The sequence below is a fragment of the Mastomys coucha genome, unplaced genomic scaffold (assembly GCF_008632895.1).
Source record: "Mastomys coucha isolate ucsf_1 unplaced genomic scaffold, UCSF_Mcou_1 pScaffold1, whole genome shotgun sequence".
NCBI lineage: Eukaryota > Metazoa > Chordata > Mammalia > Rodentia > Muridae > Mastomys > Mastomys coucha.
The window spans coordinates 16,270,193-16,295,977 of record NW_022196891.1 but is presented as its reverse complement, the minus strand read 5'-3'; the positions used below and the strand labels follow the sequence as shown (position 1 = coordinate 16,295,977).

Genomic DNA, 25,785 nt, shown 5'->3' with positions numbered 1-25,785 from the left:
TGTGACCTCTTCGTCTACACTGGGCTTCTTAGCATCTGTGTGTGACCTCTTCGTCTACACTGGGCTTCCTAGCATCTGTGTGTGACCTCTTTGTCTACACTGGGCTTCCTAGCACAGCATCTGGTTTCAGGGGGTGAACGTTCTGAGAGACAGGGAGAAGGGGAGGGGGAGGGAGGATATTGTAACTATATTGCCTTTTCCAAGCTAGTCTTAGGAGTTATTTACGGTTCCTTTCACCATCGTGCTTGTTATGACTGTCACTAAATCACATCTCTTAGGAAAGTCAAGGAAAGGTCAGTAGATTTCTCTTGATAATAAGCTGCAGGATTCTGGAGGATCATGTGGGCTCAGAAATACTGCTGTGGACCAAGTAGAAAAATGTGTTCCACCATGGCCCACTGTTTGCGGCATCCTTCTTGCCCTAACCTTCTTACTATACAGTGACACCCATCCTCTTCCATTTTACTTTGTAGTTTCCTCCAGAGCTATCCCCTGCTTCTTTGTGTTACATGAATTGTTTATCTTTGTACACTAATATTTAAAGTATATCTGTATATTTAAGAGTGGAGTTATATATATTTTATTTATGTGTAAGGATAAATGGGTGGTGATAGATATGTGTGATTTTATTTGGAAAAACTGAAAGACTAAACTTTGTTAGAATTTATTCAACATACATTGCTCGACATACAAATCAGAGATGCTTCCCAGGGCTCCAGTATCTACTTTTATCTTTTTAGCATTTTGAGACAGAATCTCTCATACTAGCTCAGGCTACCCTGGAACTTAGAATATAGCCCAGGCTGGCCATAAAATTCATAAAATTAACCTCCCTGCCTCAGCTTCCTGCTTGTTAATATTATAGGCACAAGACACTCTGACAAGTATTTAAAAAAAAGAGAAAAAAGCTTGTGAAATGAAATTTCTTTTTCATGTTTCATTTTTATCTGGCTTATATTTTCTCTTAATTTATTTCTTAAAGATGAAATTTTCTTAAAAGGAGGTTATTATGACAAACTTGTGCTTACTGTCTGCCTGTAGCACTGCCTATTTCACCTAGCAAATCTCCCATTTGCTCACAAACCTACATACCTAATAACACATAGTATTTACGTAACACTCTGTAGTCAGTAATAAATACATAATAGTGAATAGTAATAGGTAAATGTCAGTTATGTCTAAGGAGTAACAAAGCAAGGGCCTTTTAATTTTAAACTCGTTTTGTTAATTATGTGCTTGACTAAATCTACAAATTTTTTTTTTTGAAGGAAGACATCATATGTAAAGGGTATTTTTAAAAGAAATTAATGTGTTGCTTGAGGGACACCTCAGCAGTTAAGAGTACTTGCTCCTTTTGCATATGACCCAAGTTAAGTTTCTAGCATCCTGTGGAGTCACAATTGTCTGTGACTCCAGTTTCATGGATGATGCCTTGTTTGACCTCTAAGATCCCACATATGCTCACGTGCACGCGCGCGCGCGCGCACACACACACACACACACACACACTCTTTTTAAGGAATTAATGTATCAAACTGAAGAAGAGCTAGAGTTATCACTTAGTAGATACTTTTCATTTTATCACCCCAGCCAAGACTGCTTGCTGCTTTCTTCTTGTCAGTGCTCTCTCACAGCAGTGTTTAGGAAGTGCCCGCTAGAACAAGCCCAATGGAGAACTTGGTTCTTCTACTCTCTCACAGCAGTGTTTAGGAAGTGCCCGCTAGAACAAGCCCAATGGAGAACTTGGTTCATCTACTCTCTCACAGCAGTGTTTAGGAAGTGCCCTCTAGAACAAGCCCAATGGAGAACTTGGTTCATCTGGTTATTTTTTCTCAAGGATTATAGGTTGTCTATTAACTGTTTAAACACACATGTATGTATGTGTGTGTATATACACCACATATATCCAGCTTTTGTAGGTGATTGTAACAAGACAGTTACTCTATTTATCCAATGAGAATTAAAAAAAGAAAGTCTTGATTACTTTAAAATATAAGATTATGTCATTATATAATAATGGGCTTTTTTTTTTTTACTTAAAACATTTATATATTGTGTTCAGAGATCCATTCTTCATTTGAACAAGACAGATAACTGTGTGAATTAGAAGAACTTGTGTCTTATTGATACGTACCTACACACATCTTATAAAATCAATGTCCTAAGTACACTGATTTTGATAAAGATGTAAAGTGATGCTTGATTTCCAAAGATGGAACTCAAGCAGCTGGGCCATTGATTAGTTTGATATTTTGATTTCTGCTAAGTAGTCATTTACCAGATTTGAGATAACTTAACACTGATTGAGCTAGGTTAGCTTGAGAAACATCTTTCATTGGCTGGTTAATTGGTGATACTGAAATAGGGAAGATTTTTGTGTTTGCTGTTTACATAACCATCATCTTAAAAATGTTTCATCAATGTTTATACTTTTTGTTTCTCTACCATAGTCATAGTTTGTATGAGACACTTGACTGTGACATGCAGTACCTTGTGAGTTACTCTATAGTCTGTGTCTATGAGTGATATGTGTATACATGTGTGTGCAAGTATATATGTATGGATGTATGGATATATGTATGTATGTGTGTGTGTGTGTATGTGCCTGCAGAGGCTAGACGTCATTCCTCAGTTCACCTTGGTTAAGACAGAATGTGCCACTGGGGTCTGGCTGGTATTCACCAGTGGCCCTCCCATACCTATCCCTTGCCTCTTTTCTCCATCTTTCCTATAATTGGCCTCAGCTCCTGCCCGCCCTCTCGCCACCCTTCCCACTCCCCTCCACCCCCTGGCTCAGGTGCTCTCATTTCTTAGGGTTCACGCCTCCGCGCTCTTAGGTACTAGCCACTCTCTGCATGTAGTGCTAACAGCTCTCCCAACTTCTCTTGGTAAATCTAGCAGCTTTCCTAGCAGCTCTTTCTTTGCTCCTGGGCAACTCAATATAGCAACTTCAGCTGCCCTCTGGCTGCTAGGTGTTTTCTGGACCAGCAGCCTTGGTGTTGATTATAGCAAGAGTTGTGAACAAAAACTGATTCTTTAGAGGGCCAAAACCCTATAGTCTAAAGTTAACTTTTCTTTCCAGTAGATATAATCCACCCAGCAACTAGTCTCTAGCTAGTCCCCCTATATATGAAAAGTACCCATGTGTGGGAGATTGTTCTTGATGTGTCTTACTTCCAAATGTTGAAACAGTGCTAGAATTTGTTTTGTATATTTATATGCATTGTATGTACATACATTACTTTTAAAGTCTTTGTTCTAACATACATCACACATACAACATATATAGCCCCTCCGTGCACAGTTTTTACCTGGTAACTTTTTTCTTCCTTACTGGGAATTTGTTATAGTAATATACATTCTTCTTAAATATCATTGATATTTTTCTTTTTCTTTTTTTTTTTTTTTTGGTATTTTGGTTTTTTTTGGGTTTCTCTGTATAGCCCTGGCTGTCCTGGAGCTCACTCTGTAGACCAGGCTGGCCTCGAACTCAGAAATCCACCTGCCTCTGCCTCCCAAGTGCTGGGATTAAAGGCGTGCGCCACCACCGCCCGGCTTTTTTTTTTTTAGTCATTTGAAGTCCATCTATAATTTTTAAAATTTTATGTGTGTGAGTGGTTTTGCCCACATGTATGCTTATGTACTGTACCTGGCAGGCTCAAACAAAGTTGAACAGTCCTCTGATCCAGGGGGTGGAGGGGAGTGGGAAGTGGGGGAGCAGGAGGTGAGGCTGATTATAGGAAAGATGAAAAAAAGAGGACAGGTATGGGAGGGCCACTGGTGAGTGTCCAGCCAGCAGTGAGTGTGTTTCTCCTAGCCTTCTTATCCTACAGTACCGTGGGAAGTAAAGCCTCAAGCTAACAGAAACAGTTTTGCAAAAATGTACACAAGACATTTGTTCCCAGTTCCAAAAACCTCTCTGTTCCTTCCACTAAGGTCAACAGAATCTTTAGTTCCTAGCCTTGAGCCTTGAGCCTTGAGCCTTTAGCCTCAGGTGCACCTCCTCTTATCATTCCATCCCTCAGCATGCTGGGAAATCTCCCAACAAGCCCTGACTTGTCTTGTCTGTGCCTGGCAGGCAGACCTTTTCTTTCCTTTTTCTCTGCTTCAGGGAAGCAGTAAAACAACTCCCGACAGTGTACCACATGCATACCTGGTGCCCTTGGCAGCCAGAAGAAGCATTGTATCCCCTTGGACTTTATTATGAGCTGCCATGTAGTTACTGGGAATGCAGGCCTTCTGAAGAGCAGCCAGTGTTCTTAACTGCAGAGCCATCTTTCTAGCTCCCTAATTTTTTAACATAGTAGTTTGTTTAGTTTCCACAAAGGAAAGCAACAGCTGCTATATATGAAGAGTTAGCAATAGTCTTATGAGTTTTTTTTTTCTGAATGTGTAAACATTTCCTTTTGATTTGTTTATGATAGACATCAAAGCTGATAGTTTTAGCTGCTGCTTTGGTAGTTTAGAAAAAAGTTTCCGTGTAAAAAAAGATCTGGAAATAGATAGATACTTCACATTGAATAACTACTTAATTTTAACACAATGTTAGCTTGTATCTTGGATTCAGTAATTTTTCTCTTTAACTTTTTTACTGATGCTTTGTGAGTTTCACATCATATACCCTAATCCTACATCTTTGTCCCTCCATATCCACCCTTCACCCTTGCAAACCCTCCCTCCAAAGAAAACAAACAGACTAACCAAAAATCTCACCGTAGAAGCTGTGGTGTGTCATTGTTTGTCACATAGTACACCCTTTTGCCCAAACAGCTTTACTTGTACTTGTTCATTGCAATAAGTCATTGGTCTGGTGTGAGGCAATTGCTTCTGCTATAATGTCAATATTGGATCTTCTCTGGGACTCCTTTTGGATATCCTGTGTCATGGAGATCCTGCAGCTTTGGTTCTGCAGGACTGGCCCTTTCATGAACTCTAGCAGTTCATAAATGGGATCGATGCTGGGGTGGGCCAACTCAAACTCAAAGTTCTGGATCTGGTCCTGGGTGGTAGCTAGGTCAGTCTGTCCCTCAGGCCAGCTGGCCTACATCCATGCCACCAGGGTCCGCTCTGCAGTGCTGCACAGGGAAGGTACAGCCAGGTTCCCCAAGTGCTGTAGCTGCTAAGGGATGGGGCCAGGTCTGTGCAGGCCTCAGATATCAACGTGGCCCTCAGTGGCAGCCCAGACTAGGGACTTCCATGTAGCCTTTGGTGGTAACATAAGCCACTGACATAAACATAGACCCCTGGCCACAGACCCAGACATAGTTGGCTTATGGGCCAGGACGTCACCATGGCCTCAGATGGCAGTGCAGGTCACTCACACCAGGCTGTTCCTTACCACCTCTGCGTCTCCATTAAACTTCTCAGCTTCTCTTTCTCTCCCATCTCTCCCTCACATAAACTTTTCATCATAGTGGCACCTGCTTGTGACGTGTCAGCAATGACATCTTCTGTTGAAAGATAGGATGATTAAATGCCTATCCAACTCAAAGATTACAAAGAAAATAAATCCCTGGCCAAAGTTAAACAGAGCACAGAAAAACTACAGAGTTGTCCAGTTTCATGGTTGAACAGCCACCAGATAGGCCAGTGATGACAAGCAAACACAGCAGGACATATCGAGTCAGTTGTGAGTAGGCATTCTGAAGACACTGCTCCTCTTCTTGGGCTGGAATGTGACTCTGGGAATAACAGCCACTCACACAGATGGGTGGTTTAAATATATACCAATATCAAAATTAACTAAGAATTCTGAACAGTTGCTATGTAATGAGCAGTGTAGTATAGGGAGGCAGCAGGGTATAATAAAAATGGGGGCTGAGGACGTGGGTCAGTGGGAGTCAGTCCTTGTGGTGGTAGGTTTAATCCTCAGCACTGGAAACATATTACTGATATTTCTGTGGTGGTATATACCTGTTATCCCAGTGTGGGATCTGAAGAAGGATTTTCAGTTCAAGGACTACAGTGATTATGTAGAGGTCCAGTATACGTTGGCTACCAAACAAGCAAACAGAACAGTACATGAGCCTCAGCACCTTTGCCTTTTTAAAAAGGTTCAGCTTAGGCTTTATTTCCACTTGTAGTTTTAGGAATGAGTTTTTTAAAAAAAAACATTGCCATGGAGTGTGTGTGTGCGTGCACGCACATGCACATTTGTGTGCATTTGTTCACATGTGTGCTGTGTGTGCTTGCGTGCGTGCGTGTGTCTGTATGTACATGAAGGCCAGAGGTAAATCTTGGGTACCTTCCTCAGTCACTTTTTGTTTCATATTTTGAAACCTTATCAAAATCACTATTTTTTTTTGAGGTTCTTGTTGTGTATTATGAAGATCTATTCCTGGAAGTAGTTGTTTATTCAGAAAGGTGATCCAAGTAGTTCTTCATCCAGAAAGGTGATCCAGGCCTGTCTTTTGATAATGGCTGAAGGATTTTGGTATTTTAAGAGCGATTATAATGTGCCATTGGGCTAAACATGGAGAGAACTCTCCCCTGTATCCTGTTGGTCTTCAGAAGAGCATCTTTATAAATAGGTACCTCAGGCACCATCAAGGTTAGATGATGACATTTTAAAATGCAGAAATCTTTTAGTTTTCAGTAAAGATATACACATGTAGATATGTGAACTGTATATGCATAGTAGATCAGGCTATAGTAATTATGAGGACTTTTATCTTGAGAACATTAGTCCTTACATTCATTCAGCCCTCGGTTCTATACAGTACAGCTATGGTACTGTTGAAGTACCTACCGTTCACGTAGTTAAGGCTCTGCCTCAGTCTGCAGAGCTGCAGTCTTCTCTACCGTCCCTTTGGGTCTCATCACTTCTCGTCCTTGGCCACCAGCAAGGATCTTTGTTTAGTAAGGCAGTCATTGTTGTCTTAAAACTCTAGCAACAAAATTAAGTACATCATTAGGAAAATTGCAATTTACCCTAAGGTATCTATAGATATATTTATGATAATCGCTATAGCGATTCTTCAAATGCCTTGTTCTTTTACTGTCCTTATGTGAATCTTATGAGATTGAAGGGCTAGTAATACTAACAGAGAGACTAAAACCACACATAAACTTTAGAATAGTTGCAGTATACTATTTTTATCATTCACTGACTCAACTAATCAAATATTAATTAACTGCCTTTTAAAAACATCCTACTGAGAATTGTTAGTGCATGGCAAGTTTCTCCCTCAGCTGTTTGCTTTTTATTCTTATCTGGGCAATTTGATCTGCTCTATTTATCACCCTTTCAGTGGCAGCCTGTAAAGAATATGACCATTCTGCACATCGCCTGGCCTTGCAGCCTTTCCTTCGAAATGTGGGTAGAAACTTCTGTGACCTTGAAATTTTTGTAATCTGCATGCCCACAAAAACATTATGTGGAAAAAGCCAAGGTTTTGCTGCCAGCATGAGTCCTAGCTGGACCAGGTTGAAGTAGTCTCCTTGTGCCTAGTACTACTGGGTTCATAGAAAATGTTTCTGTGGGTGGTCTTGTGCAAGGAAGGTGTCAGGTTGCACTCTCTATACTCAAGGGAAAACCTTTCCCAATGAGTTTATACTTTTAAATTCTTGGCCCTGGCATGGGTGGTATTGATATCTAAGGTATAATCAAGGAATCTTTCCTATTTTCTTGGTACAAAAACTTGGCTTTTTAAATGACTCCCAATCTCTTTAACAATTGCAACCTATTGTCAGCAAGTTTAAGTGCCAGACTAATTTTCTGGACAAATTACGTATTTTTCCCAATCTTCCTGTTTTGTTCTGTACTGTTTGCTTAAAAAAAAAAAAAGGCTAACAATGACTATACTATTCACTGACCATTCATACCCTGAGTGCTGGATTTCTTCCATCAGATTAATTAATACATTACTTTTAAATTCTGCTTCTCTCAGAGTCTCAGGGCACAGACAAGATGCTAGTTTTTTGCCACACTATACCATGGAATGTCTTCTAGTCATATAGTCTTTATTCTTATCCAAAACTTCATGAGCCTGGGCTTCATTCCTGTTAGCCTTCTCCCACCTTTAAGTCCCCCTTATGTCAAGCTTTGGCCTATGTAGCTCTTATCATCACAGTTTCCCACATTTTCTCCTTAAGTGAATCCCACTGCCTATTGTTAGGCATTCACAGTATCTATCTCACATCTTGACTTCCACTTTTCTGTTAGCTTTTTGTTGCTGTTAGACCTAAATAGTGAAACAACTTACTGTGATTTCATGGTCTCTTGAATGTGTTAGGCAGAACATCATATGGGATCTGTAGTAGAACAAAGCTGCTTTCTTTGTGGAAGCCAAGAAGCAGAAAGACAAGAAGGGGCAAGATGCAGCCCTTAGTCACCTCACTTACTCTACCTCCTCAAGTTTGTAGTCTGTCCTCAAATAGCATCCCCAACCGAGGATCATCTCTTCAACATATGAGCCTGTGGAGGATAGTTTATATCTAAACTATAAAATATGACACGTTTTCTGTCTCTTGCCCTTGATACCTTTGTGACCTGTACACTTCAAGCAAGAAGGCTGTTGGTATATGTAGTCCCTTTGCTTTGTACTTTCAGAGCCATTAGTCAATATAAAGGTCTTTTGGACTTAGCCAATCTCTTTTATTGTAGTGTTTACAACAAAAAGTTAATAAAGCAAGGGATGAACAGATTATTTCTTTTTTCATTTGCATTTTTAAAATAATGAGCCCCACATTTTTAGTGTGGCCACATTAGGAAGAGGGCCAAAGAGGTCCAGTGAACCCCTCAAGTCTGGCTTCCTCTTTCAGAGGCTACTTTTATTTAATATGTTTGAGTGTTTTGTCTACATGTATTTATATGCAGCATGACTATGTAGTGCCTATGAAGGCCAGAAAGAGAGCATCAAATCCCCCTGGAACTGGAGTTACAGGTGGTTGTGAGCCATCATGTGAGTGTCAGGGGTGTGAACCCAGGCCCTGTGCAAGAGCAGCCAGTGAGTGCTCTTAATTATTGAATCATCTCACTGGTCTCTCACTTGTGTTTTTAAAGTCTTCCTCCTACTCTTTTTTTCAAAGGTCATTGTTTTTGAAACTGAATTTCTCTCCTGAACTGTAGTGTTTCTTATATTGTTCCTTTTAAATCAACAAGTAGCACCATCAGGAATCCATTTGCTAATCCAGACATATAAATGTGACTGACTGACTTCCTTCCTTCCTTCCTTCCTTTCTCTTTCTCTCTTTCTCTCTTTTTAAGATTTATGTATTATGTATGCAGTGGCCTGCCTCCTGTATGTATGCCTACAGGCTAGAAGAGGGCATCAGATCTCATTTCATGTAACTGTGATCCACCATGTGGTTGCTGGGAATTAATCTCAGGACTTCTGGAAAAGCAGCCAGTTCTCTTAACCTCTGAACCATCTCTCCAGCCCCAAATGTGACATTTTTGATGTGTCATTTTTTTCTCCTTACCTACAGTCAGTGTCCTTTTTGTTAATTGGAATTTAACTATTTTGGAATTGGTCCATATGACGTTGTCATCTTTGATACTCTAACTTAGGTCACCAAAATACTTATTAGTTATAAAATTTCTCTTAATTGAAATTTTTGTTTTTTAGATTTATTTATTTTTTGTTTTATGTATATGTTTTGCTGCATGTATATCTGTGTACCATGTGCATACCTTTTGCCCATACAGGCTAGAAGAGGTATTCTGAACCTTCGGAACTAGAATTATGAATGGGTGTGAGTTACAATTTGAGTTTTAGAAACTGAACTCAGGTCCTTTGCAAAAGCAACAAAGGCATTTAGCCATCTTCTCAGGCCTTTGGTCTTTATTATCAACATCTCCATTTCACCACACAAAGCTGTATGGCAGCTTTTGTTTCAAATTTTAAAAACTTTAATGTGTTTTACTCAGCTTATTATTTACATTTAAACTGGAGGAATTGCAGGAAATGAGTATATTCCATCTTGTTGAAAAGAAAAGAATGCATTAGACTAACCTCCTTAGCAGCTTCTTTTAAAATGAATTCATTTCATTTTATGTGTGTACATGTTTTGACAACAAGAATGTCTGTGGACACTTATGTGTCTGCTGTCTAGCAAGGTGGGAAGAGTGCATCAAATCCCCTTGAACTAGAGTTACAGATGGTTCTGAGCCACTGTGTGGGTGCTAGGAATGGAACCTGGGTCCTCTGTAATAGCAACAAATTCTCTTAACCCCTGAACCATCTCTCCAGCCCCACCGCAGCGGCTGTTAAGAAGTAATGCTTAGTCTTTTCCCTGGACCAGTTTAATCAGAATGAGGAGAGGGTGGGGAAGATTTCCATAGTGCTTAGCTTTGTTTCAATGCTGGTAACCAAAAGGCCACCAGCACGTCTGAAGCACGTACTTCCTTCCACTGCTTGTCAGCCTTGACACAGCTCTGACCAGTAAGACATGATATGCAGTCTCTTTGTGTGGTAACTCTACAAGTATGTTTGTTCTCTTGAACATTATCAGATATAAGTGTGAATCTTGGAGTTGCTGATAATGTTGCTAAAGACCTACAAATACAGCCAGCACTGGAATGCAGATGAGGCAGAAGGGAGGGAACCTAGCTCTTGATTGTTTCTCATTGGCTGATTTAGCTCTACCTTTATACTTTATATTATGAAAAAGAATATGTTCTCTCAACTCTGAGATTGGTTCTGTCTTTATTTGGAATCTTTTCTTCCTACTACAGCCAATCAGAGGAAATTTAGAGCTAAAATATACCACTACTATGTTTTTCTAGTGAACATATTTGATGTGTTTAAGCTATTTCTTTCAATATTGGATTTTATATTGCTGTTAAGGTATCTGAAGTAGTTGATATAGTTACCATTTTTGCTTAATACTTAACACATTTAGGCTGGAGAGATGGCTCAGTTGGGTGTAGAGTACAGGTACGAAGGCCTCAAAGTAGATCCTCAGTACTCACATAAGCAGCTAGCCTGACAAGCAGCACCTATCCGTAACTTCACGCTGGGGTATGGAGACGAGGAGCTTTCTGTTCATCCAGTTTATCCTAAATGCTGAGCACCAGGTTCAGTGCTTGACTGTGACTCGAAAATAAGAGAGGGGGCAGGCAAGATGGCTCCGTGGGTAGAAGAATATGCCAACAGTCTTGACTTCTGAGTTCAGTCACTGGAACTCACGTGGTGGAAGGAGAGAAGTGACTCCTGAGAGTTGAACTCTAACCCCCACATATGTGCTGTGGCATGGACATGTGCACTTGCATAGACACAAGTAGACAAATATAAAAATAATGTAAAAAAATATAGAGCACAGTAGAGGAGATATTTGATATCAACCTGGCATCCCCATGCAGACACAGATGAGTATTTTTTGTATGCACACACAATTTTCTCACTGTTTTCCAATAATATGTATAATTTTACCATTTTGTAATTAAATATTTTTATCTTACTCATTGAATTTCATTTTTTGTTATCTACTCATGGCTTGTCACTGTGATATCTCAATTTAATTTCTCTTATTATTGATGTACTAGTTAATTATTTTGTTTTATTTATTAGTTTTACTCATTAAATTATTAAATTATTCAATCATGTCTTTTGTGTAGTATTTAGTAGCTGTGGAACATGGGAATAGTAATGTCAACATTATTGAATTGGTAAGGTTAAAGTGAGACATTCTCTGAAATTCTGTAATTACAAAGTTATATTTTGAAAAATCAAAGGCCTTTCTCAAATATCTGCGAAATTTTTCTCATCCTCTGCCTTTTATGACTTTTATCCAAAACTCTATTTGAACTGTAGTCAACTTTCTAATTGTATTTTAACAAAGAATAAAAGGCATAGAGAGATAACATTGACATACATACATATACATGTATATGTATCTATAATAACACAAATACCAGGGTAATAGTCTATAGGATGCATTTTCAATCAAAAGTTTCTTATCTTTCCTATTTGTTATTTTCTCAACTAACTGTTTCCTTTAAAAAGTATTATGTCACGTGAGAAGCTTTACTCTCAACTAAATCATTGATATAAAAACAGTGGCCATTGCAGTATTAAACAGAAAGACAAAAAAGTTTAAAAAGCATAAAGCGCCAGGTGTGATGGTTCATACCTTTAATCCTAGCACTCAGGAGGCAGAGGCAGGTGAATCTCTGTGAATTTAAGGCTAGTTAGGGCTACTAAGTGAGATCCTGTCTCAAAAAGAAAAAATAAATCATAAGACACAGCTTATTGAAGATGCTTTCATATTATTTTTCTTCCAGAAACATGATCAGGGGCAAGTTCTGTTGGATATAGTCTTCAAGCATCTTGATTTGACTGAGCGAGACTATTTTGGTTTACAATTGGCTGACGATTCCACAGATAACCCAGTAAGTTTAAGCAGTTGCCTTTCATTTCCTTGAAATTTTTCTCTGTGTCCATTATATAAAGCCCTTTTTGGGTTTTAGTATTTTTAATTGAATAATTAGACTCAATTCTTTTGTCTGTTATACTTTTCTTGGTGTTTTAAGGTATGTGAGTCCATTCCTGTTATTTATAGCTATAAGTCAACCTGTAAGTGTAATACTAGTTTCATTGTATCTCAGACACTTAAAAAGTAAGACTAAGGCCTATTGCTCTAAAGAGAGAATACCTCAGGCATGAAGGATAAGGTACCTTTCTATTAGTGGTTTTCACCTGTAGGTAGTGACTCCCATAGCAAACTTCTATTTCCCCAAATATATACATTAGAATTATAACAGTAGCAAAATTATAGTTATGAAATAATAACGAAAATAATTTTATAGTTTGGGGTAACAACCTGTGTTAAAGGGTCTCAGCATTGCGAAGGTTGAGAATCACGGCTTTATATAGGTCTATATAAATGAAATTGGGTTTGTCTTGGTGTGGATATTCTAAGAAAAATCTTAATTTGTTAGTGGAAATTGTCAAAGAATATTTTGTGTTCTTTGAATTTGAATTATATTATTTGAAGAACTTAGAATATTTTATAAAGACCTTTCCCTCATGAGAAATTCCGTTTCAGAGTTGCACAAACCCTTTAGTTTTAAACTCGTTAGTTTCCCTTTAGTACTCCCATTCATGGTACTTAAAATCATGAGGTCAGAGAAATAGAAAAAAGTGTGGTGAATCATAGATATGTTTACTTTGACAATTAAGCATTATAAAGTGCGCTGAAGAAATGCACTTATGAACCTAGATGAAGGCTATGCTAACACATTTTAGCTGCATTCTTTGCAAGTTTATGTGGTTAGACTGAACGAGTTAACAAGACATGCTATCATTGTGATTACTGTAACAAAATTCTGTTTTTGCTTTTTAATTTCTCTGTTTCAAACACAAAGTGTTGCTTAAGTAGCCCACAGTGGCCTCATACTCAGTTCTCAGCCTATCAATGTTGATATTATAGGTGTGTGCTACCACACCTCGTCAAGAGGAGTATATTTTGAAAGAAACATACTGTACTGTTTAGAAAAATTGTAGATTAAAGACAGGGTTCTCTGAGTCAGTGTTTTGATATTCTGTTTTTTGGCTTGGAGGGATGACTCAGCTAGCTCCCTCCTCTTGCAGAGGACTTGTGTTCATTTTCCAGCACCCACATGACAGCTCACAACCTCCTGTACGTCTAGTTCTACAGGATCCAATGACCCTTCTGGCCTCTCTGGGCTCTGACCCACATGGTACACATAGACTCATGTGGGCAAACATACATATGTATAAATTAAATAAATTCCAAATTCCATTTATAAGGCTGTTTTAATAGAATGGTTAGGAGAATTTTAAATTCTCTTGAAAGAGGTGTTGGAAAAATTTCAGTGTAACACTCATATTTAAACACTTTAAGTGATTATTTGAATCCAAGGCGGTAAGTCCTGTGTTTCTTCTGACATTAATAAAACTAAAAACTTGACTTTAATTCCCTGTGCACATTTTTTTAAAACACAGAACTGTTAGTTCACCATAGAACTTTTTATTTAAAGGTTTAGAAAGACCTCTCTAAATTTAAGGAAGAGTTTTAGGAGTTCATTTCTTCTAGTGTCCCACTATTAATAGGTGTATGTTGGTGTGTGTGTTGCATGTATATGAATGTGTGGGTGTGAAGGAGAGAACAGGAAGTGAGATGTCTTCCTCTATCATTTTCTACCTTGTTTTATGATAGGATTTCTCACTAAACTGGAAGCTTATTGTTTTGGTGAGGGTGGCTTCCCAGCAAGCTTTCCCATCTACCTGTCTCTATCCCCTAATGCCTAGGGTTATAGGCAAAACCAGCCATGCCTATTTTTTTTTTGTGGGTACTAAGGGTTCAAACTCAGGTCTTCATGTTTGCACAGTAAGCATTCTTACCCATTGAGCCATCTACCCAGCCCTCCGATTGTCACAGTGAAATTATCTTAAGGCTTTTGAGGGTAATTAATATATTAAAAGAAAGGGATTCCATCCCTTAAAGAAAAAGGAATAGGAGTAATATTTATGAAGCATCTATTATAGATTTATTAATCAACTGTTTTGCATTTCATTCTTACTATGAATAAAAGTATCATTAAGTTTTTAAATGAGAGATAAATGTTTATAAAAGTATAAAAATTTAATGAAAAATTGATTAGTTAAATAAGCAAGAATGGATGTTAACTCCCTTGTACCTGAGAAAGCCTGTGCTGTCTTTTCAACTGAAGTTTCCTCAGGAGATAATGGCCTAGTGTGGATGGCTCAGTAGCTAAAGACAATTGCCATGGAAGCCTGCTCAACTAAGTTTTATTCTTGGAACCTCTGTAAAAAGTAGAAAAGAAAACTAACTCAATAGTACTGCCCTCTAACTTCCAAATGCATGCTGTGGTATGCATTCAACCCATACACAGTAAAAGAGAAAAATGATAATAAGCATGAAATGAGATTATCATCACTGATGAAAAGGAGGACTCTAAAAATTCCCATCTATTTTTAGTTTTAAATCTAAAATACTTGTTTTGTGTGTACTGTGTGTATGTGTATATAATATGTATATACACACATACTAATTTTTGAAGATAGAAGTTATTCTTGCCTTTGGCAAATAGGTATTGCAATTTAATTGAATAGGACATCTAAATATTTTATTTTTGTTTTATAGCAAATACAGAACCTTACCTCACTGTCTTTTTAGCATCTTTTATTTCTGTTTATAGCAAATACAGAACCTTACCTCACTGTCTTTTTAGCATCTTTTATTTCTGTTTATAGCAAATACAGAACCTTACCTCACTGTCTTTTTAGCATCTTTCTTGCTTACATACAGATAAGCTTTGGGTTTTGAAGTTGGTAAACATTAAACATTTACCACAACTTTAGCTTTTGCCATAATATACTTGGTTTGGTTGGTTGATTTATTTTGTTCTTTTGTCTTTTGTTTTTTCTCTTTGTCTTGTGAGTAGGTTATCATCATGTAGACCATACTTGCTTAGAACCCTCAACTTTGTCAGTTTCTACTGCTAGGTTACAGGTGTGCTCTGCCACTGATTAATATTATGTACAATAATAATCTGTAATGTAGCAATGGGTAAAAGATGGGCTTTAAACAGTATGTGAGACTATGAAGTGCCTTTTAATCCTATAGCTGTCTGCTTATAGTGTAGCCACTTATATAAAGTAGCAAATTAAAGACAGTTGGAAGGCTGTTGGAATATGGAAATCACTTTGAGAAGTAATAATTAGCTAAGAATTGTGGCACACATCTTTAATCTCAGCACTTGGGAGGCAAAGACAGGAGGACCTCTGAGATTGAGACCAGCCTGGTCTATAAAGTGAATTCCAGGATAGCTAGGGCTACACAGGAAACTCTGTCTCAAGGGAAGACAGGGAAGTAGTAATTGGAAATGAAGAAAAGTGACTGAGTGCTGGAGCTAAGTAGGAGATAAAGTCATAGGTTGTATTGATGTGGCTCTAGATAGTTGAGTGAGACTTAAGGGAAGAGACTTAAATCAACTCATTTCACAGCATTTTGTAAATTCTAGGTGATTTTCTACATAATTTACTAAGTTGCTAAGTTATATTGATTTCCAGATTTTAAAACTACTCTATTCCTTTGTATAAAGACATCCAGTTAATTATGTCATAATCTTATATTTTTCATAAACTTTTTCCCCCTTCCCTTTCTTCCTCTTGCTCGGGCCTCTGCTCACTCCAGCCCATAGGTTCTTTATTTGTTTCTCATTATGGGTGGCTGTGAGCTACCATGTGGTTGCTGGGATTTGAACTCATGACCTCCGGAAGAGCAGTTGGTGCTCTTTAACCGCTGAGCCATCTCACCAGCCCATTGGTAAACTTTTACTCTAGTAGTTTGTTTCATTATTCCTAGTGTGCACTGGTAAATTATTATCATGTAGGCATTTTTGCCTTTTCCTGTCCAGGCTTTATTCTTCTGTTTGTTCATTATTATTTTCTGTTCATTGTTGCACAGAAGGGATCATCACTAGGACACAGCGTGTTAGCAGTGACAGAGGAGGTTTTTCCGTTTTCCATCTGAACCTTTCACTACCAACTGTGCCATGAGCCCTAGGTGTTTTGCTTTTGTTTTTGTTTTTTTTTTTTAAGCTAAATTAGCATAATCAAAACATTTATATAAAATAAAATTTAATATCCATCCATAGTAAAAAACCAAGGCAAAGTACCCTTTTAGTATGAAAAAGAATATTTGCTAAACACCGACTGATTTGCCTTAGGGATATGAAAGGTTAGTATACATCCACTGGAATCCCGGAAGTAAATATTCCTAGTGGGTCTGCTGGCATAGATAAGAATTTCAAGGTGATGCACTCAGCTACTTGAGAAAACTTGAGTTAAATCACAACTCTAAGGACTGTGAGTATTACAAAAGAGTTCAAAGTCAGCCGTGATGAGACCCCCCATCTCAAAGTTAAAAGTATAGAAAGGCTTGGAAATAGAGTTCAGTGGTAATGCACTTGCCTAGCATATATGAAACCTTAAGGTTCAATCCCCAGAACCTCAAATAATTGGTGATTGTTATCAACTATTGGTAGTAATACAATACAAAAGAAAAATTCTTGAAAACAGTCATTTCTTCTTATAGTTTCAGCACACAGGATCCCAAGGAAGAAGAATTGTGAATAATTTTTTGTGCATATAGTGTGTGGCAGTCAGAGAACAACTTGGTAGTAGTTAGTTCTCTCCTTCCACTGTTTGGGTGCCAAGGATCTACTGGGTGGTCAGGTTTGGTGGTGCCTTTATCCACTAAGCCATTTTCCTGGCTCTTTACTCCTTTTCTACAAGTTTCTGGCTAGTTATTGTTGTTGTTTTGTTTTGTTTTGCTATTTTTGTTGTTGTTGTTGTTGTACTCTTAGATCTTTCTATACATGTGCATATCATCTCTCAGCAAAAAGTCCTTGTGGCTGTAAATGTACACTTGTCTGGACCTTAGCTTCTCACTGGTTTCTCCCTTTCAAAACACACCTTCAGTTTCTGCAGTTCTGCCTTTCTGCCATCTGTCATTTCAAGCACATTACTTGCTTCATAAACGGGGCTTTGCTGTTGGCCAAACAACTAGAAAGGTATAAATCTCACCTACTGTAGTTTTTCATTTGTTTGTTTTTCAAGAATAGATTGGCTTTTTTCCACTTTGGGTGATTTTTAACAGCACATAGTATATCTGTGCTGGTATGTACATGCCGTTAACAACATTCAGGACATCTTAAGAAGGATTGGTTAAAAAAGAAAAAAAAATCAAGCCAGAGGAATACCTCCAAAAGGTGGAGAGAAGAGAAGGATAAAGATATTATTTAAAGAAGTTAATGGCCCCTAGTCCCCCAAATTTGAAGAAACATCTGGGTGGTTAAAAACTGAGGCCAGCCTGGTCTACAAAACAAGTTCTAGGATAGCCTGTTATACAGAGAGACCCTGTCTGGAAAAACAACAACTGTTGGCAAAGAGAATCTTGAAAGAAGGGATAGATAAATGACTCAACAGATGTAGAGGATCTTCAGTAATACATAATCTTGGTACAAAACTTGCAAGCCATAGGCAGTAGAATAATATAGTTAAAATAGTAGAAGAAAACCTCAGTAACAGACAGATTCTCTAGTCAGCAAAATTACTTCAGATGTGAGAGAATGCCAAGTATGATACTTGTTGTCTCAGAACTTGGGAGGCTGAGACTGGAGGGTTGGAGATAAAGCCAAGCTGGTTACACAGCAAGACTTAGTCTCATAGAACAAAATAAGGTGCCAGCGTGGAGGTTAAGGCATTCTCATCTCAGGTAAATGACAGCCAAGGGAGTTCATTACCACCAGATTTACCTTAGGGTAAAGTCTTCAAGTTGAAATGAAAAGGGACTAGACAGTACATTAGGGCCACACTAGAAGTTTTTCCATGGGATTCATTACTTTTGTATTGCTATGACAAAATATCTGACAGAAACACTGAAGAAAACACTTATTTCGGCCAGTGAAGCAGGGCAAAGTGGCTCACATCTCGGTGAGCCAGGAACTTGATAAACGTAAAGCCTCGCAACAGCACAGCAAGTCCTCACCAGAGGCTGAGAGTCAGACTATGCATTCTGTCTTTCCTCCAAAGATGGAAAGGAGTTACACATACATACACATAAATCTTACAGAAAAATTCAGGTAAAAATAACTACTTAACAGAGTAGTGCCAACATCTGAGGAAAGTCAAGACCATGAACTAGATTTACCACGTTTTATATTGGGGAGAACAACCTGTAAAGATAAAAAAATGGTACCAATCTCGGGGTTAAAGAGATAAATTGAGCTGGGCGTGGTGGCACACACCTTTAATCCCAGCACTTGGGAGGCAGAGGCAGGCGGATTTCTGAGTTTGAAGCCAGCCTGGTCTACAGAGTGAGTTCCAGGACAGCCAGGGCTATGCAGAGAAACTCTGTCTCGGAAAACCAAATAAAAAAAAAAGAGAGAGAGATAAATTGAATTTTTACATAGGAATTGCATATAACAAGGCTTGTTACATTAATAAGTACACAATAAATGTTAAAATAGAACACCTGTCAGTGCTTGGCATACTATCGGACTAGAGTTCGATATTACAGGAACCCCGTGAAAAAGCTGAACACAGCAGTGCATTTTTATAATCTCAGCAGGGATGAAGTAGAGACTGGAGGAGCCTTGTGACTTACTGGCCTCGTTTCAAAAAATAAAGTGGAGGGTCAACAAGGTGGCTCAGTTTATAAATGTGATTGCTGCCATACCTAATGACCTGAGTTTGATCCCTGGGACCCTTGTAGTAGAAAGAGAGAAATAACTCCTACAAGGAGTCCTTTGACATCAGTGTCAACACAATGGTGTACTTATGTGCCACCCAATAAAATGTAATCACTTTTTTAAAGTAAGGTGTTGAATGATTGAGAGCACTGAGCATTGATTTCTGCCCTCCATATGTACCCATGTACCCAACACACAGACTCCAGTGTGGCATAATTAGAGATACACCATTCATACAAGATAAAAAAAAACGAACAATTTTGGAAATTATAGTTGTTATAGTTAAAAAAAACAACAAACTAGTACTCACTAGCTAAGATACAGTAGATGCAATGGAAATTAAGGCTTTAAACATAATGACAATAGTGTCAAGTCTAATCTAACAATCACATAATATTTCTTGTGTGAACTTTTTCCAGGATATGAGCATATATTGACCACATTGGAGCAGAATTTGATCCTTGTCCATTTCTTCTTCAAAGAAAAATATTCTGATAGAAGAAATACGAATACTTAAGTAAACATGGGGACAAAGCTTAGAAATAATGTAATAATAAGCACCGAGAAACTTAACACTCATGAATGACATCAGTGAGACAGGACTAAGGGTCTTAATTAAAACCATGAAGGTGGAACACTGATAACATGTCGTGCTAGACTGTTAAATGACAGCATCCACAGTGAAAAGGTCATTGAATCAAAACATCCTTATGAGAGACTCAGTCTCAGAAATGGTCCATGGCTGCTGACGGGCAGTAGCCAAGATTGTCTTCCAGTCTTCATGTCTGTGCATACTCCTGTTCTAGCACGCATGCTCATGCAGACACACAGGTATACCCACAGACATGGAGCAAGTGTGCATACCTGCATATACGAATATGCACACAAAGTAAAATACTTTATAATACTTGTTTTCAAAAATGTACCCAAGGCTTGAAAACATTTGTATACACAAAAATTTGTCCTTAGATGGTTATAGCACTATTATTTATAGAGAACAGAATAACCTAACCATCCAAAAGGGACACATCTATGGATTGAATATTAATCAGCAGCGAAATGCAGTTTGTGTTAGTTTTAGTTGTCAAGTTGATACAATCTAGAATTGCCATGGAAAGGTATCTGAATTAGGGACTTTCTTAAGTTGGCCTGTGGGCATGTCTGTGTGAGATTTTTTTAGAGTATGTTAATGGGAAAGAGAGCCTAAAAGTAGGTACCATGATTCTATGAGTCCTGGACTGTGTTAGAAGTAGGTACCATGATTCTGTGGATCCTGGACTGTGTTAGAAGTAGGTACCATGATTCTATGGGTCCTGGACTGTGTTAGAAGTAGGTACCATGATTCTATGGGTCCTGGACTGTGTTAGAAGTAGGTACCATGATTCTATGGGTCCTGGACTGTGTTAGAAGGAGCCAGCGAGCAAAGCACGAGCATGAGTGCATATTCTATTGCTCTGTGCCCTTAGCCCTGGATGTGATCTAAATAGCTGGCTGCCTCAAGCTCCTGCAGCTGTGACTTCCCTTCTACTGTGGACACTAGTGGACCTGGAGCTGTGAGCTAAAACAAAGCCCTTCTTCTTTACATTGCTTTTGTTGATATATTTTATCACAATTAGAAACAAATCTAAGACACAGTGACATACTGCTGTTCTCTTGTTAGCATGACACTAATTTTAAGAAGCTTATGTTCCTGGGTACAGAGGTGTGGTGCCACATGCTTGTGTTCCTAGCACTCTGGAGCTCTGATAGGAGGTTTATAAGTTCAAAGCCAAAGTTAGCTCTAAGTACTGACACTCTGTCTCAAAAACAGAGCCCAACATACGTTGATTTTTAAATTTTTAAAAATTGTGATCGATTGAATACTATTAATACTATTTATTCCTCAGTTGTGAACTTACTGTCCATTGTCTATTTCTCTGTTAAAATTGTTCTTTTTCTTGTTGGTGTATAAGATATTTTTTGTGGGTTGATTTATTCTTGAATTGTTTGTTTCATTTTGGTTTTTTGTGTTTACTTACTGTGGGTGTATGTAGATGGTGTGCACCTGTGCCACAGCACATACATGGTGGTCAGAGAACAACTTTTGAGAATCAAGTCTCCCTCCCTCTACCATGTGATTTTAAGGGATTAATTTCAGGTTATCAGACTTGGCCTCCAGTGCCATTTTCACTGAATCATCTTGCCATCCCCTTCCTAGGTTATTGTTTTTTGTTTGATTTTTGTTTTTGTTTTTATTTAATGATCTTTTTACTGTGAATGCTGCTATTTAACAGCGTAGCACTACATGTCAGTATTCCACCTTCATGGTTTTAATCAAAACTCTTTTTAAGTCCTGTCTCACTGATGTCATTCATGAGTGTTGTTTCTCAATGCTTATTATTATATTATTTCTAAGCTGTGTCTCCACATTTAAGTACTTGTGTTTCTTGTATCAGAATATTTTACTTTGAAGGAGAACTGAACAAGGACATTAGGCTTTGGGTAGATTAATCTCACATTTAGATAATCATTAAAATAGTTTATAACTGTATTAGTTTGTTTTAAAACAACTGTCTAAGCAAAAGTAACTTGGGGACAAAGGAGTTTATTTTGTCTTATAGGTTACAGTCTAGCATGGGTCATCAAGCAGAAACCTGAAAACATTTTGCTACTGGCTTGCTCCCATATTCGTTCTTGACTCCCTTTGTAATGCAGCCCAGATATACCTGCCTAGGAGTAGCATTGCCCTTCAACATCAGTAGCAGTCAAGAAACAACATTGCTTCTAATTTACTGTTTTACATTGAACCCTTTTCAAAAATGCAGTCTTTAAGCGGAACAGATTTGCAATAGCTGATATGCTACTTCTTCAAGGAAAAAATAAATTTCTCTTCTTTATTTTTCAGAGGTGGCTGGATCCAAGCAAACCAATAAGGAAGCAGCTAAAGAGTGAGCATATATATTATTTACTTGATGTTTTACAAATATGCTTTATAAAGATGATGGACTAATATAATCTGATTAATTAGAGCTGTTTTTGTTAATTCTAGGAGGATCACCTTACAACTTGAACTTTAGAGTCAAATTCTTTGTAAGTGACCCCAACAAGTTACAAGAAGAGTATACAAGGTTGGTTTATGGAACTATTTCTTCTGAAAACATTGTCAGAGATCTAATATGAAAAAATAAAATTAACTAGGCAAAAATAAATAACCATGCTAAAAATTTGAACTTCCAAACCAGCATATAGAAAGTTCATAAATGCTGCAAGGTAACTGTTTTCTCCATGAATGGGAGAGCTGTTAGGAGCTGGACACCCAGAGCCAAGTGCAGGGATAAAGCACATTTGGGCATCTATTTGCCTATTTTACTGCACGTTCTAAGTCTTTTTTTTTTCTTCTTTCTTTTTTTTTTTTTTCAAGTTTTAAATTCTTTTTAAAAAGATGTATTATTTATTTATTTTTGTGTATATGAGTACACTGTTGCTCTCGTCAGGCACACCAGAAGAGGGCATTGGATCCCATTACAGCTGTGTGGTTGCTGGGAATTGAACTCAGGACCTCTGGAAAAGCAGTCAGTGTTCTTAACTGCTGAGCCATATCTCCAGCCCCCACATTCTAAGTCTTAACTTGTCACTTCTACTTGAGAAGTAGTAAAGAATGATGCATATGAGCATTACAGCAGTGTCCTTGAGAATTAGGTGAAGTGTTTAGGGTAGAAGTAAGAAAAATAATGACAGTCATTATAGTAAGCTGCATTTATGCAGAATTAGTAATTTAAATGAAAAGAATTAGAACACTATCCCCTTTGTACACTTCCCAGATATAAGGACATAGGTGGCAATTCATCCTAGCCACAAAACCTTTGACCTTTAATCTGTCCTGCCTGCAGCTTGTCCTGGGACAGGGGTAGCACGGAAGTTGTGGGAATGGCTAACCCCTGAGTGGTTCAGTTTAGACTCACACCACAAGTGGGAACCCATGCATGGAAAACTTCAGTGATGCAATAGAATGGAGTACCAGAAGCATAAAGCTATTGAATTAGTATACACTGCTATTTCTCAATATTTGTAGAGTTCTCAGTAATAAATGAAGCTTTTTAATAACAAAACAAAACCAAAAAAACCAAACAACAGCAACAATAAAAGCCTTTTATTCTTTTCTCATGTGTTACATCCTGACTGCAGTTTCCCTTTCTTCCACTACTCCCAGTCTCTCTGCTTACTTACTCTCTCCCCCAATCAACTCCTCCTGTTTCCCTACAGGGGCCATGTTTATCACTTCAGTTTCTGTGAGCTCCTATGAGCCCTGATAGTTGATTCTGTGTGGCGTGTTCTTGTGGTGTCTTCTGGCTCCTACAATCATTCCTTCTCTGCAGGGTTCCCCTGGCTCTGCCTAGGGTTTCTGTATGTGCTCCCATCAGTTGCTAGATGATGCACCCCTGATGACAATTGGGCTAGACTGTGAGTATAGCAGAATATAATTAGGGATCATGGGCTGTCCTTCTGGTTTCTGCCAGCCAGGCAATGTCAGGCATGGGCTCCCACTTGTGGTGTGGGCTTAAACTGGACCACTCATGTATTGGCCACTCCCACAAGTCCTGTGCTACCCTTGCCCCAGCACATCCTGCAGGCAGGACAGGTTGTAGGTCAAAGGTTTTTGGCTGGGTTGATGTTAAAAATATAGTTCTTGAAAATCTTTTCTGCTTGCTGATGCTTTTTTGATGATAAGAAGACCCTGAAGTCCAGGTGCCATGTTTGACAGCTGGAATATTTGCAGCCACTAATAAATGTATTTAATTTACTATTATAGTTCTTAGGTTTGTTGTTGCTTTGTCCCCCTTACAACCATGCTTTGTTTTGTCTCATAATACAATTTACATATTCTATTTAGCATGTTGATCTTAAATATTTAAAATAATCTTTTACCATTATAAGTACTATTCAGTATACTAAAAATTTTCCTAATTTTGTAAGTACTTTAAGGAAATTAATCAGAATAAATGAACAATTTTAATTGTAAAACATTATACATTACTTTTCATTTCCAGCTACATATATAAGAAACACAATTAAAACATCAATTTAATATTAGATTTCTAACATTTTTTAATGTTTATATTTGTTAATATTAAAATACTGTCAGTTATATTCTCTTAGTTATTTCCCTTGTTGCTTTAATTAGACACTTGACTAGGAGTTTAGGACTGATTCCAGCCCGTCATGACAGGGTAGGCATGGCAGCAGGAGGCAGAAGCAGCTTGTGTTATTACCATCCATAAGCAGAAAGCAGACAGAGAACAGAAAGTAGGGCTGGGTTATCAGACCTCACGGCCTGCCTTCACTTCTTCTAGCAAGGCTCTACTGCTTCAAGGTTCCACCACCTTCTACAAGAGCAGCACCAGCTGGCTACTCAGTGTTCAGACACCCAAGCCTGTGGGGGCACTTCACACTTAAGCCATAGCCAGGTTCAATATTCAGGTCACGCAGAAATCTGGATTTCCTATTAGAACCTAAATGTGTACCTGTGTGTTAAAAGCATATACTGGAAATAATGGGCATATTTCATTGATAATTGAGTCAGAACTTGAAGAAAGTAAAAATAAGTAAGCAGTTAGAATTAACTTGTGCTTGAGCTGTTAGTGTAGGAGACCATTTTTGTTTTTATTAGATATATTGTTTAATTTCAAAGTTCTTCATATCTTATAAGTATTGCTTTTGTTAAATGGTGGTATATGACTACATTTCAATTAGTCATTATGCTATATAAAAGTATTTCTCTCCCCTGATTAATAACTTAGAGTTAGGACAGCTAGATACTCTGATGTGTCTACTTGCCTAGGTATTCTGATGCACTGTGACTCAGATGAGTGCAGACATATATACATTTCTCAGGTAACTCTAGTATTACAGCAAGGGAGCCAGGGCTATGAAACACTTCAATGTGGGGCTAAAGAGGATGGCTCAGTGTTAAAACCATATACTGTTCTTAGAGAGTACTCTACTTTGGTTCCCAGTACCCATGTCTGGTGGCTTACAACTGCCTGTAACCCCAGTTCCAGGGAGATCCAGGGTACTCTGTTCTGACCTCTGTAGGCACATGTACTCATGTGGTCATACCACATACTGTTATACACGCATAGACAATGGTTCCAGATTTTGTTCTTATGGGTTTTCTGTGTGTGCAAATGTGTTTGTTTCCAAGTGTGTATGGGTATCTTGTGCTTTTGCTTTGAATTTTTGCTTGTTTCTTTGTGTGTTTGTTTTGATTGATACTGGTTTGTGATTATGTTATATTACAATATATTTATTATTATTATTATTATTATTAGTATTTAGATGCCTGCTTTCTAATAAGAGGTAGAAAGGATATGTACTTGGGTGGGAGGCAAAGTAAAGAGAGGATCTGGAAGGAGTTGAGAAGAGAAACCTTAATCAGAATATATTGTATGAGAGTATCCATTTTCAAGTAAGGAAGAAATACTTACGTGTGATGATCTTGATTATTATCAAGTTGCTACCTTTTTAGGAGTAGTTTATATTACACACACACACGCACACACGCACACACGCACATACACACACGCACACACGCACATACACACACGCACACACGCACACAC

At 38.1% G+C, this 25,785-nt stretch overlaps 1 protein-coding gene across 8 annotated transcripts in view; it reads left to right on the top strand.

Moving 5' to 3' along the window:
• Ptpn4 (protein tyrosine phosphatase non-receptor type 4) overlaps positions 1-25,785 on the top strand; it is a 158,515-nt gene that overhangs the window by 46,764 nt on the left and 85,966 nt on the right. For 4 of the 8 annotated variants that reach the window (XM_031380558.1, XM_031380567.1, XM_031380548.1 and 1 more), the window contains 3 exons: positions 12,227-12,334; positions 22,071-22,113; positions 22,194-22,293. In XM_031380558.1, coding sequence (XP_031236418.1) covers positions 12,227-12,334; positions 22,071-22,113; positions 22,194-22,293 — 251 coding nt within the window. The remainder of the gene's footprint in view (positions 1-12,226; positions 12,335-22,070; positions 22,114-22,193; positions 22,294-25,785) is intronic. The other 4 variants (XM_031380565.1, XM_031380576.1, XM_031380584.1 and 1 more) reach the window with 3 other exon arrangements.